The sequence below is a fragment of the Ranitomeya imitator genome, chromosome 2 (assembly GCF_032444005.1).
Source record: "Ranitomeya imitator isolate aRanImi1 chromosome 2, aRanImi1.pri, whole genome shotgun sequence".
NCBI lineage: Eukaryota > Metazoa > Chordata > Amphibia > Anura > Dendrobatidae > Ranitomeya > Ranitomeya imitator.
In genome coordinates this window covers 71,113,166-71,129,554 of record NC_091283.1, presented here as the reverse complement: position 1 = coordinate 71,129,554, position 16,389 = coordinate 71,113,166, and the positions used below count along the sequence as shown (strand labels likewise).

At 43.2% G+C, this 16,389-nt stretch overlaps 1 protein-coding gene across 4 annotated transcripts in view; it reads right to left on the bottom strand.

Annotated features, from left to right (window-relative positions):
* Window positions 1-628: 628 nt before the first annotated feature.
* DOCK11 (dedicator of cytokinesis 11) overlaps window positions 629-16,389 on the bottom strand; it is a 421,093-nt gene continuing 405,332 nt past the window's right edge. For 3 of the 4 annotated variants that reach the window (XM_069746933.1, XM_069746934.1, XM_069746936.1), the window contains 2 exons: window positions 9,123-9,261; window positions 1,347-1,576 (listed from right to left, as the gene is read on the bottom strand). In XM_069746933.1, the coding sequence (XP_069603034.1) occupies window positions 1,490-1,576; window positions 9,123-9,261 (226 nt within the window). In that variant the 3' untranslated portion in view covers window positions 1,347-1,489. Of the gene's footprint in view, window positions 1,577-9,122; window positions 9,262-16,389 lie in introns of all 4 variants that reach the window. The other variant, XM_069746935.1, reaches the window with a different exon arrangement.

Genomic DNA, 16,389 nt, shown 5'->3' with positions numbered 1-16,389 from the left:
TTAAAGGGATAATCATTCAAATTTAGAAAATTGCTAATTTTTTAACATTTTTCTCAAATTTTTGATATTTTTTATAAATAAACACAAAAAATGTTGAACTAAATTTACCATTATCATAAAGTATAATGTGTCACGAAAAAACAATCTCAAAATCACTGGGATTTGTTGAAACGTTGCAGAGTTATTACCACATAAAGTGACACTGGTCAGATTTCAAAAATTTGGCTCGGTCACTAAGGGGTTAAAACATTCGCTAGACACAGATGTCTGAATGAGGCTTTAGGGTAACAATCTTTACCCTGTGTAAAAGAAGCCTATTTAGAACTATGGCCTCATTGGTAACATTCATAAATGGTAGTCACTGCTTTTAGCTTTTCAAGGAGTTAATGTTCAGATAATAAAAGGAATATACCTTGCCAAAATGTTATCTTACAGTATACCTTTTATTGGGCTTGAGAGCTTGTGCATAAGACTGGGGTTCTCACTACGGTGCTTTGTGCTGTGGCCTCTCACATTCGGCATTGGACAGAACACAAATACCAGTTTTTGCCCAGATATCCTTTTAAAGTTAGGCAAGGTTCACATTCATACAGAACATACCGCACAATAACGAGAGCAGGATAGACCATCAGCTAATAAACCGTTTTATATCAAAAGTAATACTTTTCCAGAGAGTATAATTCAGAATGTCTGTGCATAGTATCATATCTCCATCATATGATGTAATCACATATCCAGCTTTATTTCTATCTCTCCCATTTCAGCAATCTGGACTTCATGATATGAGGTCCTCATTTGATCGTAAAATAAATAGGATTATGAAAACAAGCTTAAAAACATAAAAATTAAAAGACTGTATTCAACAGATTGTTTATACAGAAAATAATTGGTTTCCTAGTCTTTCAAGCATTTGCTTGTTGCCCACACAGTATTTACAACAGATATGCACTCCTATGAAAGTACACCAATGCCTGTAGATGCCGAATTCATCCTTGTAAGTGGATTCCAGTCGTAGGAATATTGTTCCCATATTTTCCTTAATTTAAAAATGTGCACCTTTATTGAACTAAAAATTAAGACTGAAGGATAGTCATGATTATTTATTTTGGACTGATGTAGCAGGATGGATTTGGATTGATTTAGCCAATCTTTTAACTTTACCTTCGATCTTGGAAAAAATGTATGGCAACCCCATGTTACAACTGAGTTGTACTGACAAAACCTAGGTCTGTTACATTTGTATGTACAACTTTGTAGGAGCCTTCAATGCAATGAATGTGAGGACAACCGAACACTACTGACACTATGCAATCTCCGATCTATTAATTACATTCTATAATGGCAACAGGACGAGCTCTTCTTATGATCCTTAGAACTACTACTCCATTACTGAAATAAGAAGGTCCACATTAGTTTAGAAGTCCATCGGGTTGTTCCTGAGATAGATGCATGTAAGGCTTAGTCGTCTTGTCTGTCTGCTGTCAGTATCTCATTCAGTGGTGGTTCCACTGATGGCACAAAAGACATGCAAGGAATTCTGCATCCAGGACGAGTGCATGGTATCTTCCTGATAAATCTGCAAGAAACAGAGCACACAACGCAGTTATAATGATCCCACATATTTCCATCTAACCGGCAGGCGACAAAAAACAAATTTACCTTCAAAGCTTTCCAGACGTAGCATTGAAAGAGGAAAGAAAAATAAATTATTTTTCTATTATTATACATAAACTGTAATGATTAGGAATTGTCTTTTCTGGAAGAGGCTGAAAGGAAGTCGCAGTATTTACTTTCCAGTGCTCAGTGGGAGCCTTGCAAAGTACTATTTGTATAGACAAATTCTAGGCACAATATTTGGCCCCTCTACAGTAAATCATCACAGCAAGATTTTCCTTATTATCCCAATACATGAAAATGAAGCAACATTGCAAATAGTCTTGGATCATGCAGTAGATCTGTTATCAAGTGGAGGTGATCATTCCTTGTTCAGCTCAAAGCTGACTGTTTCATGAAGTTGTAATACCTTCCCGTTTTGCATTGATAAGAAAAACACAGGTAAAATGTACTAGTTACACAACAGGTTTAAAGGGAACTTGCCAGCAAGATTGTGCACAATAACCTACAGCGTCAGGTCGGTGCCGTTATGCTGATTGATGCCTTGATTGATGAAATCCGTCTTGTGGTTGTTGTTTAATCTTTATTTTCAGTGAGTTAATGATATGCTCGCTCTCCAGGGCGGCCTGTGTGGGGGTCTTCATGTGGTGCTCTCATTAGGTATTCATGTGTATTTCATCACCCAGATATCATTTTAATCAGTATAACAGCGCCGACCTGACACTGTCTGTAGCTTACTCAGCACAATCCTGCTGACAGGTTCCCTTTAATTGGTGTAGTATATCGTTGTTTTTGTTTTCCTGGCAAAATTATAAAGTGGATACTAAGTAGAAGGAAAATCATCTACTCTTCTTCTCTTATAGCCAATCCACTTTTTGCATCTGTAGTACTGGCACAACACTTGGTTTAGAAGAACTATGAGGGAGATCATGGTATTAGCACTGTAATATGAATGTTTAAGTAGGGCTTAGAAATTTTCTATACAAAAAAGTGCAAATACTAACAATGCCATGTTAAAGTTCAAATATAACTTAAATGGATTATCCAGGACTATATATTTTCTTACTATGGGCCTAAGAAATAACAGGAAGGTTGTTGCTAACTACCTGGCTGTTCTGACCGGCGCCGATCTCAGTCGGCACAGAGTAGTCACAGAGCGTTCCTGCCAGCGATACAGTGGCTTCCTCTGATGTCACATCGGCAGAAGAGTGGCTTCTCTTTTGCTTTGTTGACATGCTAATTGACAGACAGCGTCAGTCATGCCCCGTCCACAGAGCAGCCCGGAAGGAGAAGACCTGCTCTGTTGATGTTGAGCAACTGAATTCCTGGGACGCGCAGTCGGTGACTGCTATGAGCCAACACTGGGTAGAACAGGCTCTGATAGCTACTACCTGCTTGTTTTTTGATTTTTTCTTTACTATGGGCTTAAAAGCTTAGTCCTGGACAACCCCTTTAAGGAAAAAAGGCATCAGTCAGAATGGTTTTAAGCTCTGATTGGCAGCTAGCTTCCCCAAAAATCAAGGCTTTGAGGGAATCTGTTGATAGTGGCAGCCATAACGTAATAACAGTCTGTCAGTCTCTGGTGAATCCATAAAGTAAGGAGGTTTTCTTGAATTTTTCTTCTCCCTTTCCAACACTTCCCTCCTACATAAAATATTATAAAAACCAACTGTAATCTCCTATCTCAGTAATGTAAAAATTCGTCTTTACTGAATACAAAATCTTGATTAGTCCAAGAGGAGAAAAGCATATATTATTACCTTTCTTATTTTCATGTGTAATATTGAGTTATGAAATTACTATTTGTGTCTATGCAGGCATAATGACTCCTCTGTATATATCATGGGACATGTTTTATCACCTTAGGATAGTGTTATCTAATGGTCAGTTTTCTGTCACTTCACTGGCAATGGAACTGACATGATTCTGATGTTAGGTGCTGGATAAGAGCAGTCTTAAAACTTTAATTTTTCTAGGATTAAGTCCAGAAGTTACTAATCTTAGATGGATATACAAAATAACAGAATGGAAAAGTGTTACACATGTAATTGGCTCATAAGTAATCCAGCATTAACAGAAGAGACTTGGCAGTGCTAGAGAAAATGATATTACTATACTCAGCTGTTGCAGTGTTTCAGATTTTATGTAAATACAGCTTAAAGCTGATCACAGAATAGATTCTACAATAAAAACTGCACACATTATAAAATGGATATCTGTGATCTGATGAGATACATTTTTAAATTTGACAGAATGGCTATATAATCCTTTCTGAAATCCTGAATCCAGCAAGAGAAGAGATTTTCCCTCATGAACACACTAGAACTCATGAGTAGCGATGAGCGAGTGCGCTTGTTACTCGAGATTTCCGAGCATGCTCGGGTGTTCTCCGAGTATCTTGGGCGTGCTCGTAGATTATGTTTGATTCTCCGCAGCCAGGGCCGGCGTCAGCACCCGGCGTACCCGGGCAAGTGCTGGGGCCCTGGCGAGACAGGGGGGGCCATTCAAGGCTGGCGTTAGGGGCAGGCAGCTGCCAGTGCCTAGGACCACCGCTCCCCCAGGGGCCCTTAGCTAGCGGCACATCACGCAGCTGACTTGGCAGGGGAGGGGGGCTGTCTAATTATACTCCCCTACCTACTCTTGGCGGCTGGCGCGGTCCCTGCAGGTCCCCGGCTCCCCAGCTTCTTCCTGTACTGAGCGGTCACATGGTACCGCTCATTACAGTAATGAATATGCGGCTCCACCTCCCTTCTGCAGTGACGCTGAGGTCAGAGGGCACGATGATGTGGTTAGTGCGTGCCCTCTGCCTGTGCGTCAGTGCAGAAGACGCTGAAGAAGATGGAGCGGTGGCTGGAACGAGGACAGGTGAATATTGAAAGTGCCGGGGCCTGAGCAACGGAGAGGTGAGTATGTGTTTTTTTTTTTATCGCAGCAACAGCAAATGGGGCAAGTGTCTGTATGGAGCATCTATGGGGCCATAACGTTTGTGCAGCTCTACATGGAGCAAGTGTCTCTATATACTACATGGCTGTTCTATATACTACGTGGGCCGTGTTATATACTACGTGGGCTGTTAAATGCTACGTGGACTGAGCTATATACTAGATGGCTGTTCTATAAACTACGTGGGCCGTGTTACATACTATGTGGCTGTGCTATATACTATATGGGCTGTTATATGCTACGTGGGCTGTGCTATATACTACGTGGCTGTGTTATATGCTACGTGGGCTGTTATATAGTACATGGGTGTGCTATATACTACGTGGGCTGTGTTATATACTACATGGCTGTGTTTATATGCGATCATGAATCGTGGTATGTTAAAGGGGGGGCCCACTGAGACTCTTTCGCCCAGGGCCCTCAAAAACCTGGAGCTGGCCCTGCCCGCAGCTGCATGCTTTCCGGCTTTTAGACAACCTGCACACATGCAGGGATTGCGTGTTAGGGAATCCCCACATGTATTCAGGCTGTCTACCAGCTGATAATCATGCAGCTGCGGGGACTCGGACATAATCTACGAGCACGCCCAAGATACTCGGAGAACACCCGAGCATGATCCGAAAACTCTAGGAACGAGCAAACTCGCTCATCACTACTCATGAGCTGTATCAATCTCCACTCATCTAGTCTGACAGCTTCTCTGTATCCCTCCTCACTGCTGGTGCTGAACGCTTACAGTGCTCAGTACAGCTATTCAGGTCTAAGGGGTCTACTGTTGTGAATTCTGTGATCAAGCTCCCTCCTGTGGTCACGAGTGGTACTGCGGCTTCTGAGTTTCCTTCCTCAGGTGAGAGGTTAAGTCGTTAGGTGCTGCTCTATTTAACTCCTAGTGCTTTGATCCTGGCCTCCAGTCAATGTTCTAGTATTGGTCTTGCTTCCTCCTGGATCGTTCCTGTGGCCTGTCTGCTCAGCATAAGCTAAGTTCTGCTTGTGTTACCTTTTGTTGCTATATTTTCTGTCCAGCTTTCTATTTTGGTTTTTCTTGCATGCTGGAAGCTCTGAGACGCAGAGGGAGCACCTCCGTACCGTTAGTCGGTGCGGAGGGTCTTTTTGCCCCTCTGCGTGGTTGTTTGTAGGTTTTTTGTGTTGACCGCAAAGCTATCTTTCCTATCCTCGGTCTATTCAGTAAGTCGGGCCTCACTTTGCTAAATCTATTTCATCTCTGTGTTTGTGTTTTCATCTTACTCACAGTCATTATATGTGGGGGGCTGCCTTTTCCTTTGGGGAATTTCTCTGAGGCAAGGTAGGCTTATTTTTCTGTCTTCAGGCCTAGCTAGTTTCTCAGGCTGTGCCGAGTTGCATAGGGAGCGTTAGGCGCAATCCACGGCTACCTCTAGTGTGGTGTGATAGGATTAGGGATTGCGGTCAACAGACTTCCCACGTCTCAGAGCTCGTCCTATGTTTTTTGGTTATTGTCAGGTCACTTTGTGTGCTCTGAACTTCAAGGTCCATTGTGGTTCTGAATTACCTATTCATAACAGTCTACTATATGTAATAAGTCATGTAGCCCCGTAAGACCCATTAAGAAGGCAGAAAACTGGTGAAATATGTTTGGGAGCTGGTGTGTACCCTGGAGTTTTAAAAGCAGTAGTATAAATACAACGAACAGCAATCTACCCAGTAAATCAGCAGCTAGGAAGAATGAATTAAGAAATCAATTAATTGACTCTCTGACTATAAATAAAAAGAGTTTACGGTATACAGGAATCAGTCAGTGAAACCATGAATGGATATTAAAAAAAAAGTGAACACAACTTTGTGATTCTAATTGTACACTGTACCGTATTTTGACTGACCAAAACTTTTACTATTTTTTCTTTAAATTAAATTTTATACATTGTTTATTGAATGGAGGAATTTGATGCCAGAAGGTTAAGGCCGGGGTCACACCAAGCGTAGTAAAATACGGTCTGTTTTTTACATGCGCAATACGCAGAAATCTTCCCAAAACAGTGTTCTGTATGTAATCCGTTGGCAAGACTTTCATTGGCGAATTATTTGAGCAATACGCTGACAAACACAGCATGCTGCGATTGTCTATGGCCGTACAAGACTGTAAAATACGGATGCGTAAAATACGCCAGATAGGAGCTGGGCCATAGAGAATCATTGTACCGCGTGCAATGCGTATTTTCTGCGCCTCTCATACGTCCGTAAAACTCGCTAGTGTGACGCCGGCCTAATACTGAGCTAAATACTTCATCCCAAGTCTGCCTCCTGGTAGTTTGCTACAGTGTATCAGCTTATAATTTAAGCTGTTCTGAATGATTGTCTAAACTAAATACAGAGGTAGTAAATCTCAGCTGTGAAAAGTAATTTTATCTTGAGAGGTTTTCCTCTGGGTGTGACATTTACCAAAGCAGCTGAAATGAAAAACGAAGTAGCTTTGCAAACAGCCTTATTTTTGTCTATGGTTTTTAGACAGACCTATGTGTTTCCATGGGTACAGACTACAAACAAGATGGATCCTGATAGTTACAGTGGCTTGCACAAGTATTCACCCTCTTGGCTTTTTACCTATTTTGTTACATTACAACTTTAATTAAAATATTTTTGTAATCCCAAGTGAAGTGAGCAACATATAGGCATAAATTTAATTTATGGGATCAAATAACTAAAAATTAGCATGAGCATATGTATTCGCCTCTTTTACGATGAAGCTCCTAAAAATTTCTCATGCAAGCATGTACCTTCATAAGTCACATGCATAGTGAAAAGTAGTCCACCTGTGTGCAATCTAAGCGCCACATGGGCTGTCAGTATATACACAACTTTTCTGAAAGGCCACATAGGCTGCAATGCTATTAAACAAGAGGCATCAATAACGAAACAACAAATTTTTGAGAAGTTCAAATCAGTAAAAAAAAAATGCCAATCGCTAATGATCCCCCAGAGCACCACCAAATCTATTATCATGACATGAAAAGAAAATGTACCACAAGAAACCTGTCGAGAGTTTAACGAGGGCATTAATCGGAGAGGCAGCACATAGACCAAAGCTAACCCTGAATGAGCTGCAGATTTTCCAATCAGAGACTGGAGTATCTGTCCATACGACCACAATAAGCCAAATACGCCATAGATGTGGCCTTTATGGAAGAGAGGGCAGAAAAAAGCCTTTACTTGCACAAAAAAATTGTAAAGCTCGTTTTGAGTTTGCGAAAATACATGTAGGAGACTCCCCAAATCTATGGAGGAAGGTGCTGTGGTCAGATGAGACCAAAATTGAACTTTTGTGCCACCAGGGTAAACAGTATGTCAGGTGCCAAACCAACACAGCTCATCACCCCAAGAACACCATCCTCACAGTAAAACATGGTTGTGGCAGCATCATGGGTAATGTGAGGATGTTTTTCGGCAGCGGGGACAGGGAAAATAATCTGAATCAAGGGAAAATGGATGGTGCGAAATACAGGGATATTCTTGAGGAAAACCAGTTTCAGTCTGTCAGTGATTTGAGACCAGACCTTAATCCAATTGAGAATTTCTGGTCAGACTTGAAGATTGCTGTTCACCAGAGGAAACCATCAAACTTGAAGGAGTTGGAGCAATTTTGCCTTGAGGAATGGGCACAAATCTCAGTGGCAAGATGTGGAAAACTAATACTTATCCAAAGCGACTTACAGCTATAATTGCTGCAAAAGGAGGCTTTTTTTTAATAAGAATAATTTGCAAAGTTGTTGTATAGAAGACTTGTCATGGACAATGTTTGCTGTTTTATTCCCACTACACTCCCAAGTATTATTATGCTTTTGTTTTGATTTTTTGGGAAAACTTCCATACAATTCGAGATTTTTATTTTGTGTGTCCAATTTGCCACATGGCAGAATAAAAGCACGTCACCAGAGAATTTTATGAACAAGTATCCTTTTGGTAAAGACCCATTTAACCTTCATTTTAGATGCACTACAGCAGTAAACAATGGTTTTTTTTAGGTGAACATTCTTTTTGGTGCATTCACACAGCACAATTAATAGTGAATGATCGTTTCTAAGGATGCTCGTTCCCGATATTCATATAGTGGAAACAGTCTGCCAATCACCCAATGAGCAAAATTTATCTGGTGAAATAATCTTATGGTGTACCTAAAAGATCATCTTTACGGCTGCACATCGTCCTGCATAAACAGAACATGTGCTGCCGAGAATAAAAGGAGCCTTGTATGCAGATAATAGCGGATTAGATTATTCAGTATGCATCTGAAGCGGAGTCTCTACCTGTCTAAACAAATTTTGAACGACCACCGACTAGCAAACATGTTGTGATTCGGCAGTTGATAACACTGCACATAGTTAGGTCTAAATGCACTTTTATTTGCGTTGAAACATGAGATGAATATAGAGAACTAAAGATGGAGGGGAATCCTGCTGTGTGCCAATAGAAAGGCCATCAAGCCACTCTAAGTTGGTTAGGATATTTCAATACATTGCTAGGGCAAAAAAACAATCTTTGGAGCCCGGTTTCTCCACAACATACATTGATGCAGAATGCATTGGGACATGTACCTGCTCATGGATAATGTCAGAAAGCTCTTTCACCATTTCCCTGAAGTTTGTCTTCAGCCCCTCATGGTATTCAACCTGATCTTCTTTTATGAGCCGTTCATTCAGGTCCAGACCTGTGGCACACACTTGGATAAACAGTCTATATAGATAAGAATACAAAGGACAGGTTATGGTATTTGTCTGACAGGGTAGATGCATTTAATGAGGATCAGAATCACATTTATTCACATACAAAATCAGCTCACGCAGCTTAGGAGGATTAAGCTGGAACAACATATTGTTCAGATAAGAAGTTCTTTCTAGGAGAAATCAAGGTAAGACTGTTTAAAACCCTAGTTGTGAATCCTGTTAAAAGTGAGATTCATTACGCTTTAACAAATCTGCCTAACATCAGACACAACCAACAGTGCCAATTACGGGTATGTGCACACGTCAGGATTTTCTAGCAGAAATTTCCTGACAAAAACCGGACATTTCTGCCAGAAATTCGCATGTGTTTTTTTCGCGTTTTTTCCCAAATGCATAGAATAGCGGGAAAAACGCAGAAAATCCGCAAAATTAATGAACATGCTGCTCTTTTTTTTTTTACCGGAATGCGTTTTTTTTTTAGGAAAAAAAAAAATGCATCATGTGCACAAAAATTGCAGAATGTATTCTAAAAGATAGGATGCATATGTCTGCAGTTTGTAATGCATTTTTATCGCGAAAAAACGCGGAAAAAAACGCGAAAAGACCTGAACGTGTGCACATACCCTAAAGGCAGAGACAACCCAGGTGGGCCTATCTAGGCTTGCACAAGAACGGTTTTCCTAGAGATCGTTCATCTATCAAGTCACCATAGCTCGAGACAGTGCTGTAGGCCATAACAAAATGCTGACATTACAGCGTAACACACTTATTTCCACAGAACTACAGCCAGAGGAGAGAGACTAGACATAGTCATGGCTGAAAGTGATGGTACCGTTGAAATTGTTCCAGAAAATGAAGTACCATATATACTCGTGTATAAGCCGAGTTTTTCAGCACATTTTTTTAATACCTACCTGCGTGCCCTCGGTGCTGGCAATGCATCTGTTCCGGCTGCTGGTGCCTGCCTGCAGCTCTTCTGTGCTGAGCGGTCACGTGGTACCGCTCATTTAGGTGATGAATATGGATGTGTCTCCACTCTCATAGGGGTGGAGCGCATATTCATCACCTTAATGAGCGGTACAACGTGACGCATACAACGAGGGGACTGGGAGAGCCATGCATATCACGGGGGAGCTACTCATATGAAGGGGAGGGAGGAGCCATGCATATAACGGGGGAGCCACGCATATGATGGGGGAGGAAGTGGGAGCCACGCATATGATGGGGGAGGAAGTGGGAGCCACACACATGATGGGGAAGGAAGGGGGAGCCACGCACACAACAAGGGGAGCCACGCATACAATGAGGGGAGCGGGGAAGCCACACAGAGCAGGACAGGACCGGGGGAGCCACACAGAGCAGGACAGCGATGAGGGGACATGTTATGGCTGGCAATCAGGCAACACAGCGTGCAGTAATCAGCGCACATACAGAGATCTGGCAATAACCAAAAACAATAGGACGAGCTCTGAGACGTGGAATCTCTGTAGACTGCAGTACCTGATCTATCCTCACACAACTATAAGCAGCAGTGGATTGCGCCTATCACTACCTATGCAACTCGGCACTGCCTGAGGAGCTGACTAGCCTGAAGATAGAAATACAAGCCTGACTTACCTCAGAGAAATACCCCAAAGGAATAGGCAGCCCCCCACATATAATGACTGTTAGCAAGATGAAAAGACAAACGTAGGAATGAAATAGATTCAGCAAAGTGAGGCCCGATATTCTAGACAGAGCGAGGATAGCAAAGAGAACTATGCAGTCTACAAAAAACCCTAAAACGAAAACCACGCAAAGGGGCAAAAAGACCCACCGTGCCGAACTAACAGCACGGCGGTGCACCCCTTTGCTTCTCAGAGCTTCCAGCAAAAGTTAATAGCAAGCTGGACAGAAAAAACAGAAAACAAACTAGAAGCACTTATCTAGCAGAGCAGCAGGCCCAAGGAAAGATGCAGTAGCTCAGATCCAACACTGGAACATTGACAAGGAGCAAGGAAGACAGACTCAGGTGGAGCTAAATAGCAAGGCAGCCAACGAGCTCACCAAAACACCTGAGGGAGGAAGCCCAGAGACTGCAATACCACTTGTGACCACAGAAGTGAACTCAGCCACAGAATTCACAACAGTACCCCCCCCTTGAGGAGGGGTCACCGAACCCTCACCAGAACCCCCAGGCCGACCAGGATGAGCCACATGAAAGGCACGAACAAGATCTGGGGCATGGACATCAGAGGCAAAAACCCAGGAATTATCTTCCTGAGCATAACCCTTCCATTTGACCAGATACTGGAGTTTCCGTCTAGAGACACGAGAATCCAAAATCTTCTCCACAATATACTCCAATTCCCCCTCCACCAAAACAGGGGCAGGAGGCTCCACAGATGGAACCATAGGTGCCACGTATCTCCTCAACAACGACCTATGGAATACATTATGTATGGAAAAGGAGTCTGGGAGGGTCAGACGAAAAGACACCGGATTGAGAATCTCAGAAATCCTATACGGACCAATAAAACGAGGTTTAAATTTAGGAGAGGAAACCTTCATAGGAATATGACGAGAAGATAACCAAACCAGATCCCCAACACGAAGTCGGGGTCCCACACGGCGTCTGCGATTAGCGAAAAGCTGAGCCTTCTCCTGGGACAAGGTCAAATTGTCCACTACCTGAGTCCAGATCTGCTGCAACCTGTCCACCACAGAATCCACACCAGGACAGTCCGAAGACTCAACCTGTCCTGAAGAGAAACGAGGATGGAACCCAGAATTGCAGAAAAATGGAGAGACCAAGGTAGCCGAGCTGGCCCGATTATTAAGGGCGAACTCAGCCAACGGCAAAAATGACACCCAATCATCCTGGTCAGCGGAAACAAAACATCTCAGATATGTTTCCAAGGTCTGATTGGTTCGTTCGGTCTGGCCATTAGTCTGAGGATGGAAGGCCGAGGAGAAAGATAGGTCAATGCCCATCCTACCACAAAAGGCTCGCCAGAACCTCGAGACAAACTGGGAACCTCTGTCAGAAACAATATTCTCAGGAATGCCATGTAAACGAACCACATGCTGGAAGAACAAAGGCACCAAATCAGAGGAGGAAGGCAATTTAACCAAGGGCACCAGATGGACCATTTTAGAAAAGCGATCACAGACCACCCAAATGACCGACATTTTTTGAGAAACGGGAAGGTCGGAAATGAAATCCATCGAAATATGTGTCCAAGGCCTCTTCGGGACCGGCAAGGGCAAAAGCAACCCACTGGCACGTGAACAGCAGGGCTTAGCCCTAGCACAAATTCCACAGGACTGCACAAAAGCACGCACATCCCGTGACAGAGATGGCCACCAGAAGGATCTAGCAACCAACTCCCTGGTACCAAAGATTCCTGGATGACCGGCCAGCACCGAACAATGAAGTTCAGAGATAACTTTACTAGTCCACCTATCAGGGACGAACAGTTTCTCGGCCGGACAACGATCAGGTTTATTAGCCTGAAATTTCTGCAACACTCTCCGCAAATCAGGGGAGATGGCAGACACAATGACTCCTTCCTTGAGGATACTCGCCGGCTCAGATAACCCCGGAGAGTCGGGCACAAAACTCCTAGACAGAGCATCCGCCTTCACATTTTTAGAGCCCGGAAGGTATGAAATCACAAAATCAAAACGAGCAAAAAATAACGACCAACGGGCCTGTCTAGGATTCAAGCGCTTGGCAGACTCAAGATAAGTAAGGTTCTTATGATCAGTCAAAACCACCACGCGATGCTTAGCACCCTCAAGCCAATGACGCCACTCCTCGAATGCCCACTTCATGGCCAGCAACTCTCGGTTGCCCACATCATAATTACGCTCAGCAGCAGAAAATTTCCTGGAAAAGAAAGCACATGGTTTGAACACTGAGCAACCAGAACCTCTCTGTGACAAAACCGCCCCTGCACCAATCTCAGAAGCATCAACCTCGACCTGGAACGGAAGAGAAACATCAGGTTGACACAACACAGGGGCACAGCAAAAACAACGCTTCAACTCCTGAAAAGCTTCCACGGCAGCAGAAGACCAATTAACCAAATCAGCACCCTTCTTGGTCAAATCGGTCAATGGTCTGGCAATGCTAGAAAAATTACAGATGAAGCGACGATAAAAATTAGCAAAGCCCAGGAATTTCTGCAGACTTTTTAGAGATGTCGGCTGAGTCCAATCCTGGATGGCCTGAACCTTAACCGGATCCATCTCGATAGTAGAAGGGGAAAAGATAAACCCCAAAAATGAAACTTTCTGCACACCGAAGAGACACTTTGATCCCTTCACGAACAAGGAATTAGCACGCAGTACCTGGAAAACCATTCTGACTTGCTTCACATGAGACTCCCAATCATCTGAGAAGATCAAAATGTCATCCAAGTAAACAATCAAGAATTTATCCAGATACTCACGGAAAATGTCATGCATAAAAGACTGAAAAACAGATGGAGCATTGGCAAGTCCGAACGGCATCACCAGATACTCACAATGACCCTCGGGCGTATTAAATGCCGTTTTCCATTCATCTCCCTGCCTGATTCTCACCAGATTATACGCACCACGAAGATCAATCTTAGTAAACCAACTAGCCCCCTTAATCCGAGCAAACAAGTCAGAAATCAATGGCAAGGGATACTGAAACTTAACAGTGATCTTATTAAGAAGGCGGTAATCAATACACGGTCTTAGCGAACCATCCTTCTTGGCTACAAAAAAGAACCCTGCTCCCAATGGTGACGATGATGGGCGAATATGTCCCTTCTCCAGGGACTCCTTCACATAACTGCGCATAGCGGTGTGTTCAGGTACGGACAAATTAAATAAACGACCCTTAGGGAATTTACTACCAGGAATCAAATCGATAGCACAATCACAATTCCTATGCGGAGGTAGGGCATCAGACTTGGACTCTTCAAATACATCCTGAAAGTCCGACAAGAACTCTGGGATGTCAGAAGGAATGGATGACGAAATAGACAAAAATGGAACATCACCATGTACTCCCTGACAACCCCAGCTGGTTACCGACATAGAGTTCCAATCCAATACTGGATTATGGGTTTGTAGCCATGGCAACCCCAACACGACCACATCATGCAAATTATGCAGTACCAGAAAGCGAATAACTTCCTGATGTGCAGGAGCCATGCACATGGTCAGCTGGGCCCAGTACTGAGGCTTATTCTTGGCTAAAGGTGTAGCATCAATTCCTCTCAACGGAATAGGACACCGCAAAGGCTCCAAGAAAAATCCACAACGTTTAGCATAATCCAAATCCATCAGATTCAGGGCAGCGCCTGAATCCACAAACGCCATGACAGAATACGATGACAAAGAGCACATTAAGGTAATGGACAAAAGGAATTTGGACTGTACAGTACCAATAACGGCAGAGCTATCGAACCGCCTAGTGCGTTTAGGACAATTAGAAATAGCATGAGTAGAATCACCACAATAGAAACACAGTCTGTTCAGACGTCTGTGTTCTTGCCGTTCTACTTTAGTCATAGTCCTGTCGCACTGCATAGGCTAAGGTTTACTCTCAGACAATACCGCCAGATGGTGCACAGATTTACGCTCGCGCAAGCGACGACCGATCTGAATGGCCAAGGACATAGACTCATTCAAACCAGCAGGCATAGGAAATCCCACCATTACATCCTTAAGAGCTTCAGCGAGACCCTTTCTGAACAAAGCCGCTAGTGCAGATTCATTCCACAGAGTGAGTACTGACCACTTCCTAAATTTCTGACAATATACTTCTACATCATCCTGACCCTGGCATAAAGCCAGCAGATTTTTCTCAGCCAGATCCACTGAATTAGGCTCATCGTAAAGCAATCCCAGCGCCTGGAAAAATGCATCAACATTACTCAATGCAGAATCTCCTGGTGCAAGAGAAAACGCCCAGTCCTGTGGGTCGCCGCGCAAAAAAGAAATAATAATCAAAACCTGTTGAATAGGATTACCAGAAGAATGAGGTTTCAAGGCCAAAAATAGCTTACAATTATTTCTGAAGCTCAGGAACTTAGTTCTGTCACCAAAAAACAAATCAGGAATCGGAATTCTTGGTTCTAGCATCGATTTCTGATCAATAGTATCTTGAATCTTTTGTACATTTACAATGAGATTATCCATTGAGGAGCACAGAGCCTGAATATCCATGTCCACAGCTGTGTCCTGAAGCACTCTAATGTCTAGGGGAAAAAAAAGACTGAAGACAGAGCTAAGAAAAAAAAATGATGTCAGGATTTCTTTTTTCCCTCTATTGGAAATCATTGGTGTGGGCTCCTTGTACTGATATGGCTGGCAATCAGGCAACACAGCGTGCAGTAATCAGCGCACATACAGAGATCTGGCAATAACCAAAAACAATAGGACGAGCTCTGAGACGTGGAATCTCTGTAGACTGCAGTACCTGATCTATCCTCACACAACTATAAGCAGCAGTGGATTGCGCCCATCACTACCTATGCAACTCGGCACTGCCTGAGGAGCTGACTAGCCTGAAGATAGAAATACAAGCCTGACTTACCTCAGAGAAATACCCCAAAGGAATAGGCAGCCCCCCACATATAATGACTGTTAGCAAGATGAAAAGACAAACGTAGGAATGAAATAGATTCAGCAAAGTGAGGCCCGATATTCTAGACAGAGCAAGGATAGCAAAGAGAACTATGCAGTCTACAAAAAACCCTAAAACGAAAACCACGCAAAGGGGCAAAAAGACCCACCGTGCCGAACTAACAGCACGGCGGTGCACCCCTTTGCTTCTCAGAGCTTCCAGCAAAAGTTAATAGCAAGCTGGACAGAAAAAACAAAAAACAAACTAGAAGCACTTATCTAGCAGAGCAGCAGGCCCAAGGAAAGATGCAGTAGCTCAGATCCAACACTGGAACATTGACAAGGAGCAAGGAAGACAGACTCAGGTGGAGCTAAATAGCAAGGCAGCCAACGAGCTCACCAAAACACCTGAGGGAGGAAGCCCAGAGACTGCAATACCACTTGTGACCACAGAAGTGAACTCAGCCACAGAATTCACAACAGGGACAATACATACCCGGATTATACTTGAGTCAATAAGCTTACCCAGTTTTTCGTGGTAAAATTAGGT